We start from the raw sequence: 11208 nt of genomic DNA on the forward strand, positions 1-11208 counted from the left end.
ATCCCAGCACTGCCTAGTCGTCCCCCTCGAACGACAGCATCCTTTGTGTCGACGGGGCAGCTTCGGCGCTCCACAAAGAGCTCCACTTTCGAGGACTACCACACCCCACACCCCAGGGGCGGTCCCATCGCTTTCCCCGCCCGTTCCCCACCTCTGCCCCCTTTTAGGAGAGCTCCCACTCTTCCTCCCCTTTCGTCTAGGGCAGCAGCTCAGGGCCGACAGTCCCTAGGCGGAGACTCCCCCATTTCCCATCCTACCTCCCCCCCTCTGTCCCCTACATCCCAAAGCGTCGAGGGGCGTTTATGCTCCGGGCCGGTGTCATTACGGCAGTTCCATCTCTATTTCGCCGTTGCAGAATTAAGGCTGAGGTGGAGGCAGCTGCTTGGGGTACGGCTGGCGGCCCCCTGAGGGTCAAGGGGCGCCGCGGCAAGGGGCTGCGGGAGGAGGAAGCCCCAAAGAGGCGGCGAGCGCAGGCTCCCAAAACTTGGCCCTAACATGTGCCACTTGCCCCCCTCCTCCTTCCCTCCCTGCTTACTCGTTTATTTTCTAAAGGAAAGGAATCCCAACCCCCGCCGTTTTCTTTTTAGGAAAACTTTGGCTGCCTTCCCCTAGTGTTACCTCAGGCGTGAGTACACACAGCCTCGGCCTCGCGTGGGTGTGGGGCTGGTACGTTGTATGAGGGCGTGCTTTCCCCCCTCATCCATGAATGAAGTGGCCCTCCAAAAAAAAGAAAAAAAGAAAAAGAAACCGAGTGTGGACCTGGGAAGCAGCCCCGGGCGTGGGCTCCTTCCAGGCGAGCAGAGAAACCCCACGGCCCCGCAAACGTAAACGCGGCGGCGCCTGCGAGCAGGGCGCCCCGTCCGGTGCCGGGGGAGCAGAGGCAGCTGCCGCCCGGTGCTGCCCGGTGCCGCCGGCGGGGGGCGGCGGGGGGAGGCGGCGGGTGCGCCCCGTCGGGCCCCGCGCGAAGTTTTGCAAGTGCAACTTCGGGGGGCGGCGCGGGGGGGGCGCGGGGGGCGGCGGGGCGGATCCCCGCTGCGCCCGCGGCCTGAAAGGAAGCCAATCGCGCGGCCCCGGCCGCTGCCAATCATCGAGATCCGTCCAATCCCTCCGGCGCGGTGTCCGAGCCGTATTCCCCAGCGCGCCGCCGGAGTGTGGTGAGGGCTCTGCCAATCGCGGGCGGGCAGAGCGGGGCCAGGGATGCGCGGGGCTCGGAGCGCAGACAAAAGAAGTTAAAGAGCCGCTTAATATATACATGTTTTTGAAGGCGGGTAAAGGGAAAAAAATAACAACAGCGAGCGTAGATGGGCTTGGCTGTGTCGTTATGGAGCCCCCTTTGAGCAAGAGGAACCCGACACTGAGATTAGCGGATTTGGCAGCGTCTCAGCCCCATCCTCACCAGAACATGACAGGCTTCCCGGGGCTGGGGAACCACCACGTCCACCCCCACCACGCGGCCCACCTCCACCCCGGGGACGCGGGCGGCGACCCCGGCGGCGCCCTCACGCCGCTCGGACCCGAGCACATGGCGCAGCCCGCCGCCCTCAAGCTCACACCCGAGGCGCTCACCGCCGCCGCCTTCGCCGCGCCCGCCGCCACCACCACCGCCGCCACCGCCGCCGCCACCACCGCCGCCGCCGCCACCACCGCCGCCGCCTACGCGCCGCCCGCCGCCGCCCTCCCGGGATACCCGTCGGGGGGGGCGGCGGGCCGGGACTTCCTCCTGCGGCGGGAGCTTCCCGCTGCCGCCGCCGCCGCCGTGCACGGGGCGCTGGGAGAGCAGCACCCGCCCGTCGGCTCCCCCCACCTTCCGCACCCGCCGCCCCACGGCGTCTTCATCTCGGCCGCGGGCACCTACGGCGCAGCCGACGGGGCGCACGCCGCCTTCCCGCCGCCGCCGGCCGGCGAGCAAGGCGCACCGGCCGGCCGCCACCCGCCGCTCAACGGGCAGATGCGCCTGGGGCTGGCGGCCGCCGCCGGGGAGCTCTACGGGCGCGCCGAGGCGCACTACGGGGCTGCCGCCGCTTCCTCCTCCTCGGCGTTGCAAGGCTACGGCTCCGTCAACCTCAACCTGGCGGCGGCCGGCCACGGGCACCCGCACCATCCCCATCCCCACCACCACCACCATCACCACCACCACCATGCCCACGTCGGGGCGGCGGCGGCGGCGGCGGCCGGGGCCTTCCTGCGGTACATGCGACAGCCCATCAAGCAAGAGCTGATCTGCAAATGGATCGACCGGGATCCGCCTCCGCCGCCTCCGCCGCCGCCACCGGGCGGTAGGAAGCCTTGCTCCAAAACTTTCAGCACGATGCAGGAGCTGGTGAGCCATGTCACCGTGGAGCACGTCGGCGGGCCCGAGCAGAGCAGCCACGTGTGCTACTGGGAGGAGTGTCCCCGCGAAGGCAAGCCCTTCAAAGCGAAATACAAACTCATCAACCACATCCGAGTGCACACGGGAGAGAAGCCCTTCCCCTGCCCCTTCCCCGGCTGCGGGAAGGTCTTCGCTCGTTCCGAAAACCTCAAGATCCACAAGCGGACTCATACAGGTAGGTTGTTCTTCCCCCCTCCCCCGCCCCTGCAAGGGTTTCCTTCTTTCTTCTTTCCCCCCCCTCCCTTTCCTCCTCTTTTCCTCCTCTCCTGCGCACCGCCGGACATGTGACTTTTTCATGAATAAGTAATTCGGCAGCACACGGGCCACGCACACACAGCTACGCACACGCACCCGGCCCCTCTACCCTGCACACACGTGTCCCGTCGCCCCCCCCAGCCCCCCCTGCACCTTGGGCAGCTCCCTCCCCACCCCCTCCGCCACCCACCTCCCCACATCCCGGCACCACCGGATAAATACATCGATTAATAAATAACGCAGAGCTGGGGGAAGATGAGCAGCAGCCCCTGCGGAAGAGCGGGAAGAGGACGAGCACTCGCCCGTCCCGGCTCCCTCCGCCCCTGTCCAGGGCACCCCGGGGGGCTCACCCCGTGTCTAGGGAGCGCTCCGCTTTGCCACCTCCCTCCCCGCGCCGAGGAACGGCGATTCTGCTTTTCCTGCCGGTTCTGCCGGCGGGACGAAGCCGGACGGAGGACGCTTCGCCCGGCCGAGATGGGGCCGCGGGGGCTCTTGGGGGCGCAGTTCCCCTGCGCTGCGGGCGGCGGCAGCGCTCGGGGCTGCCGGTACTACCGGGGTACCGGGCTGCCCCTGTGACCACCGCTCCTGGGGCTACCCTCCCTCCGGAGCTGTCCCTTCTGTTGGGACCACCGATACTACCGGGGGTACCCCCTGCCTGACCTAACGATACTGCCGTAACTGCTGGGGATGCCGGCGGCCCTGCCGGGGCTGCTCGTGACGCTGGGTACGGGTACTGACCCCTGTCCCGAGGCTGCTGGTGCTGCCCGGGCTCCTCCCGCCCGCGGCGGTGTCCGCGGAGCCGGAGAGCACGGAGCAAGGCGGGGGAAGGCTCTCACCGGAGGACGCCTCACTCCCTTTGGTGATGTGAGAAGGAAACTTCAAAGTTGCTCCGACTGCCCGGCGGGGCTGCGGGAGGAGGAAGCGGCACCCGGGGGAGATGCCCTGGAGAGGCTCGGGCTGTGTATGAGCCCTTGAGTATTTTTTCTTTCTGCGTTTGTTTTGGGTTTTTTTCTTCTTTTTTTTTCCTTCTTTTTTTCTTTTTTTTTTTTTTTCTTTTTTACTTTCTCCTCATTTGTCGCCACCCCCGAAATACGCATTTCCATGTGGGTGTAAAAACTCTGCCGAAAACGAACGAAGCCGGGATTTATAGTGGCAGATAAATATTATTCCTCGGAGGATACTTAAGGAAGTGGAGTTGCCGTAATTGCTTTCTTGATTTATTGTGTGCTGCTCGGGAAGAGAAAAGCGGCGACCGTGCAACGTGTTGTTCTGATGTAAAACCAAATGGCCCATGGCTGAAAGGATTATAGATTTTTATCTGCAGAATATGTCAGGCATGAGCCCGTAGGTAGCAGCGGAGCCTTGAGGGTGCCCGGCGCTCTGCACCCAGAGCCGCGGGTGGGGGAGGAAGTTTTCTCCTGGGGGGTCTGACACTTTCTGTTGTTATTCTTGTTGTATTAATGGCACCGTGGGATGAGTTAAGTGCTGGAGGCCCGTGGTTTTGTCATCTATAGCCTTCTCCATCTGCCTTGGTTTGAAAAACAAAACTTCACTGCAGACTTTCCTAGGCTTCTCAATTCCTTACCCATCTCAGCTCCAAGGAGGGGGCTGAGGGGGGGAAAGTGGGAACGAGTCCGGGAGAGGCTTGGGAGCGGTCAGAGAGATTCAGCGGGAAAAAGACACCCCCCCCCCAATAACCCAAATATATATTGGTCACAGTTTGCAGCTCTAAGCTGAGGTCGACCATTGGCCCGAGGCCCTGCATGGGACATGGCCCTTTGCAAAGGAAATTTGGAGTTTTCAGTTTGCAGTCCCTGGGAGGGTGCCCACGCGTGGGCCCACGGGGAAAGGCTATATCCACTCAGAAGGGGTCGTTACAACAAAGCAACCCTCGGGGCTCGGGGCAACAGCCCACCTAAAATGAAAGCTTGGGCCCACGGGAGAACAAAGAGGTCATGAGTCGTTCCCCACGCAGAACCTTCGAGTGGACGAGGGATCCCAAACCTTCTGCCCGTGCCTATCAGATTAATTGCTGTAATTTTGCTTCCTCAACTTTAATTTAGTCATGTGCAGCTTGGGAGCAGGAGAGATTTACAAACTATTCGTTTATTATGGGCATTCAGGGGTGTATGTGGGGGAATAATAACACCATAATTGTATCATTAGGAGATTTTATGTGTTTCTGGTGATTCTGCAGGAAGAAGAGTATGTTGGTAAATTCAGGAGCAGTTTGCTTGCTTGTTTTGTGTTTTTTTTTTTTTTTTTTTTTGTCCTTTTCCCTCAAAAGCATTACCCTGGAAGCTGCACACCCCACTCTGCAGCTCCTCTCCCGTTTTGGGGACAAATTGCTGTTGCCACCCCTGGTGTGTCCTAACAGAAATGGTGATCCCCTCCCTCCTGCAACTTCGCTACCCCCTCACCGAAGATGAGGCTTCCTTCCGATGAGTTCCACACTCTGCCACCCTCTAAAAAAAGTGACCCCAAACCCCTTCTGTGTCCCTCCCTACCACCGGCACTGCTACTGCTGGGAGGAGTTATGGGATGGCACCTGGCATCTCGCCCCCTTCCTTGGGTTGAAACCACCTACAAATAGTTAAACTCTGACGTTATTCCCTCGTCAGCATAATGGGGACACACCGGGACCTTCCCCACTCCTGGATTTATGGGGAGTTGGATCATCGAGATCTGGAGACTGGTGAGGGTGCCACATGTGAACCCATGTGGAAAGACACTTCCCTAAAGCCCCGAATAAGTGGATGCAATTTGGTCCGACTGGTCGGAGCATCTCAGGGAGCATCTCAGGGCAGCTTGACTTGGGGCTCTGCAGGCCACTGCCAGCAGCAGGATGTGTGAGCCTGCATCCTTGGAGTAACACAGATAGAAACCAGGCAAAACCTTTGGTAGATTCACTTTGTTTTACCAGAAAAGATAATAGTAATTAATGAACAAACGAAGTGACTGGAAATTTGTCTCGGGGGTGTGCAGGGGTTTTCGTGCACTTAAAACCCACGAGGTACAATTCAAATTCCTTTTTTCCTCCTCTCTCCCTTTTTTTTTTTTAAAGATTACCTTGCACTTTCTAGTGGTACCACATTGGTGGTGGCTGAGACGATTTTAACTGAAAAAAATTGATGCGTAAATAGGCTGTGGAGGTGTATGTTTCTATAGTAACAGCCGAGAAGCAGCTTCGGAAAATAAAAATAGTTTTCTTATCTCCATTGTTATTTTGCTAAACGCGATATGATTTTACAAATGTGAGGGGCAGTAAAAATTGCTTGGTGATAATGAGCAAATGTCCACCGAGAGAGCTGTTGGGTTGTTATTTCTGAGAATTCAGAGCAAAACAGATCTGAAAATATACACATCAGTCATTCCTAAACCGATTCAAGAGTTGCAATAGACATGACAAGGATTATCAGTGCAGGTCTGTCTCAGACTCACGTGTGCATGGCAGGGGAAGAAAAAGTTGCTGTAAGAAACTTCAGTACAGGGTTCGGCCACTTTTTATTTTTCCCTCTGGTCAACAAGCATTTACCCAGCCCCATTCAGGAACCATGGGGAAGGGTCGGTCTGGGACACGGCTATATGTACCAGAACACATATATTCCAGGGTAAGTTATGTGTGGAGAAGAGGGTGTGATTTTCACAACCCCTTTAACTGTTAAGCAGTGTGTAAAACTTAAAATAGAGAATCCAGACATTTTTAAATCCAAATTCGTCCGAGGTAAACAGCTACAGTAACAGCAGTTTGCTACCCTCATCTCCAGTGTTCGGGTTGGTCCCCCCAGCTTGCAGGTTCTCAATCTGAGCTGCTGGGTACTTCGTCTTTACATCGGGATGCTTAAACAGGTGTTACTTTTATTTCCCTCAAACTAATTATTCCCCCAGCGCAGTGCCCATTGGGAACGGATTACGCAGGAGACGTGCCAGCCGAGCCAGGCTGCCGGCAAACGCCAGCCCTCGCAGGCAAAGGCATTGAAAGGTTTTGTTTGGGCTCGGTCATTAGAGCGGTAATGAAGGTTTCTCGTGTGCGAGGGGAGCGCCGCAGAGGGCAAACAAGGCCGGGGGGGCCCTGCCGCCGCCAGCCCGGGGCTTCGGGTCTGGGGGCTGCCAGCAGCGTGTCACAGGCAGCAAAACACGAGGAAGAGGTCGGAAGCCTCGGGCATGTCACGACTGTCGTGAGGGGGGAGCAAAAAGGGGAAAGGGGAGGAGAAGGAGGGAAGGGGAAGCTTTGCCCTGCCGCTCGTCCCCGGAGGCCGCGCTGCGGAGGGGCTGCGGTGCGGCGGGCGGGCTGCGGGCAGGGCCGAGCCCCCGCCCGCCGGTAACGGTGCCGTTGCTGTGTCCCGGCAGGGGAGAAGCCTTTCAAGTGCGAGTTTGACGGCTGCGAGAGGAAGTTCGCCAACAGCAGCGACCGCAAGAAGCACTCCCACGTCCACACCTCGGACAAGCCCTACTACTGCAAGATTCGCGGCTGCGACAAGTCCTACACCCACCCCAGTTCCCTGCGGAAGCACATGAAGATCCACTGCAAGTCCCCGCCGCCCTCCCCGCCGCCAGGCTCACAGGGCTATGCGGCGGCGGGGCCCCCCGACGGTCCGCTGCCCCCCGAGGCCGACCCGGCCGCCGAGGCGCCCCGCGGCCGCGCCGCCGCCCTGTCCCCGCCGGTCACCAACCTCAGCGAGTGGTACGTCTGCCAGGCCGGGGGGGCTCCCCGCCGGCCCCGCACCCCTTCCAGCCGCGACACCTCCCCGGCTTCCGAGGAGGACGAGCCCCATAGGACCTCGGGGGGCAGAACTGCTCCCTAGGGCCGTGCTGAGCCGTGCCGAGCTGCCGCCGGTGGCCCCAGCCCCACCACAGTGGCCTGGGCTGCAACAGCCACCTGGCATGGGGGTTGCTCTGGAAGTGTCATCAGGTTTGACTCGCGCTATTTATTCCATGTACGAAACCCTATGGTGTTTATACGGTAACTAATTTAATTAAAGAGACTTGGACCTTTTTTTTTTTCCCTTTTGGTAAGAAAAAGCATTGTAATGCCAGGCTGGGCCATCTCAGCCACCCACACTGCACGGTGTGCAGGGGGACAGTGCCAAGGGAGATATCTTTCTCCCATCCTGCCCGTGCCCATTGCTCTTATCAAGAGAGTTTGCTGGTGAAGGCTGCGAGCTGGCAGAGCCCAGCCTCTCTCTGGAGTGGCTCTTAAATACCTTAGCTGCCACTCAGCACCTCCTCTTTGGTCTCGGTAAAGCCCCAGATCAGCAGCAGCCTCCTGACTGTAAAGCAGCACCTGCTAAAATCCAGCCAATCGAGGACAGGTTATGCATCCCTTAAAATAAAATTAAATAAATGCATTTTCCTACCCCTCTTGAAGTTCAGCTCCTTTGTAATTGATGGTTTCTCTCCCGAGTCAGTGGGTCCCACCTGCACCCGGCGTTTTCTCTCCAACCTTCTTTCTTTCTCCCTTAGCCCTAACCATGTGCGAACGATTTAGGGAAGGAAAGACAAAAGATGCAGGACTCGTTTATCACTCCTCCATAGTTTGTACGTATATGGCTCCTAAAATGCAGCCAGAGAATAAGAGAAACCCGCTGCTATTTGACAACTGTGATACTGTGATACATTTTGGATATATTTTTTTTTAAACACGAAAACTGACAGCGAATTTCCCTTTTCTCGGGCTTGGTATTATTATTACTCTGGTTATTATTTTTTTTTAAAGTTTGTCTCGCAGAGGAAGACTTTGTCTCATCCTCCCTCCAGCCCCTTCAGGGATTGGGAAGGGGAGCAGCCCCCCAGGCCCAGCGAGTCCTGGAGTAGGGGGCAGGGACAGAGGGATTGTCTTTTTATTATTATTTTTATATATATTATTTCCTCTCTCCAACCGAGCCGATGCCTGCGCGCTTTTCACCATCCCCCTGAAGTGGCTCGGCAGAGTCACCTGGGAGGAGGGGACAGGAGCTGCTGGGAAAGAAGCGAGGGGTGGGGAAGCAGGCTGCCGTCGGGGTGCCAACCGCCCCCCACCCCCCAGCTGCCCAGCCCAGCGGCCGAGGGGGCTGCGGGGCGCGGGGACACCCCGGCCTGTCGCCCATCCGTCAGGAGCCAGGAGCAGGGCGCAAATGAAGTAAAGAGCACTAATTCCTCCTCAGAGACCCTGAGAGGAGAAGCGGCAGCCTCCCTCCCCTCCCCCAGGGCTCGTGGAAATGTGTTTTGTGTGCCGTGAATGGTAGATGTCGTCTTGTCATTGTTAATAACGTGTATGTGAACGCGATTATTTTGTACAGTCGAATTAATTTATTTTCTGACATCACCCTTTTTCTTTCTTTTTTTTTTTTTCCTCCCCTGGAACAGTACAGAGCACACCAAAGAATTTTCTTATTAATTTTGGTGATAGATTGTTGTTTATGATGCTGTGGTTTGTAAAAAAAAAAAAAAAAAATTATATTTTTCAGCTTACTTGAATGACTGATGTAATGTGAAACAGACTCTTCCTGCATGTGCTCCGTGCGGTGTGTTGGTGCTGATATATATATGTATAGTTCATAGAGATATTATATTATTAGTACAGTGCATGGTGCTGTCACTCTGGAAGCCTTTAAACGTTGTCTTCATATTGTTGTGTTGGATCTAAAGAAGCAGATGTTACTTTAAAAACAAACTGAAAACTTGAATAGAAAATAATTTTTTAAAGTTCATTCGATTTGCTTTTTATTCGTTTTTCAAAGCCCATTTGAATAAATAGAAAATAATAAAGGAAGGTATGAACTTTTTAAAGATTAATTTATGTAATGTAATCTTATTAGAGATATATTGGTGCTGATTTATAAACGAACTTTTTAATTTATGCATTTTTTTAACAACAGATTGCACTATACATTACGACATGGCAGGGTTTATAAACTGTGGCTCGGGGGGATATATCACTATTTTTATGTACTTGCTACACGTAGGGTTACACAATTCCCCAACAATTTTATGACACATGATACCTCCTAAATAAAAAATGCTAATTTAAAATTTTTCATCTATGTAAACCCCATAAAAAGCAAAAAAAAAAAATTATCATGCAAATGAATAAAAATATTATTCCTATGTATTGCATGTGCCTTACTGACAGACGAGGGGCAGAGACAGACCAAAACATTCCCTTTTCCCCCCGAGGGTCAGTAGGTAGAGTCAGATATAGCCATAGCCTCATAGCGCAGCAGGAGCAGCACCGGGAGATTTTGGGGGTGGCTGAGATGCCCCGGCTTTCCGCAGAGAAACGTGTGAGTAAATACGGTTCTCCTTTGGATTTACGTTTGGGTTTGCAGCCAGGCAGAGGAGGGATGCTCTGGGCCGAGCTACCCCTGCGTCCCCCCCGCGGCTGCAGGCCTTGCTCCTGGGGGGGTTTGCCCCTGAGCCGGGCTAAGGGTGGGGGCATGGGGGCACGGGATTGGGGGGTGCCTTCTCATGATGGAGCAGTTGGTGATCTGCTGCTGGCTTCCCGGGCACAGGGGAAAGAGAGGGATAGACAGACAGATAAGACACGGACAAAGTCTGACATTCATACACACGACATTCTTCATTTCTCTCAAGGACAGCTAATCAGAGTATCAAATCAAATCAATTAAAATGCTAGTATTTCTGTTGGGAATTAAAAAAAAAGAAAAGAGATGTTCCTGGCAGTCTCCTCTCTCAGATACTCGTGAGTTAAATAGCACTACTCTTCAGTAGTAGACACAGAAGCAAAACGGTATGCCAGAACATGATTCTGAAACAGAGTCAGGTCAGGCAAGAAATAACGCCAGGAGATCACTGGAATGAAGGAGAAAAAAAAAAGTAGTTTTCTGGAGCTGAGGAGCAAGGACACAGGTTTCTCGTTTCTAGAGAGGAAAACTGAAAGAAATGCGTGAAAAAATCCGGACAGAATAGTGTGTCAGCATCCTTCAGGATTATTTTTTAATTTTTAAAAATAAAATCAATTAAATAAAACTAGCCCAGGGTGATTGCACTCCCAGTCCTGTAATTTAGCAGTGCTCGAAAATGACTGGTCAAAATGTCAAGAACAGTTTCACCAAAAGGTTAGAGTGTTTTTTAAGTCAGTTTTGTTAAATGTGGTAAAGGTGAAACAGGTTGCAAAGAGTTGTTTCAAGCAGAATGACAATAACCAACATACGAAGCAGAAAAACACTCATAAATGAGGGCTCCAATCAATGGGAAAACTTATAGCTCCCTAATGAAGTTTCTTGTGAAAAGGAAGGCGACACAAAGCCACCGAGACATGAATCATTCATGGGAAATATAAAAGATAAAAGATATCTGACAATGAGCAGAACCTTGTATAGAGTGTCTAAAACAAGTTTCCCCTTCTTATTTTCTGCTTCCCCCCCTCCAATCTCCCTCTCCTAGTGTTCCTTGCCCGCCCTATAGAGTTAACATTGACCAGTGCACGTCCTGCCCCACTTCAAAGTAATTTAGCCCAGAACGGAAGGCTTGGCGCTTGGACAATCTTCATGGTGTGTTAGGATTTCTATGGCAATTGGCAAGCAAGACGTTCCCATCTGAATATGGCTCAAAGAAAGCCACTTATTGACACCGAGTTGGCC

The 11208-nt window shown here is 54.7% G+C and overlaps 1 protein-coding gene across 1 annotated transcript; it reads left to right on the forward strand.

The window, feature by feature from the left end:
• Positions 1-1134: 1134 nt before the first annotated feature.
• Positions 1135-9674, forward strand: ZIC5 (Zic family member 5). Its single transcript, XM_051780617.1, is given in 4 exon segments — positions 1135-1584; positions 1586-1655; positions 1658-2546; positions 6977-9674. Coding segments are annotated over 4 exon segments (1746 nt in total). The 5' UTR covers positions 1135-1252; the 3' UTR covers positions 7432-9674.
• The last annotated feature ends 1534 nt before the right edge of the window (positions 9675-11208 follow it).

Source organism: Manacus candei, unplaced genomic scaffold, assembly GCF_025592945.1.
Source record: "Manacus candei isolate 608988 ecotype Guabito, Panama unplaced genomic scaffold, ASM2559294v1 h1tg000014l, whole genome shotgun sequence".
Taxonomy (NCBI): domain Eukaryota; kingdom Metazoa; phylum Chordata; class Aves; order Passeriformes; family Pipridae; genus Manacus; species Manacus candei.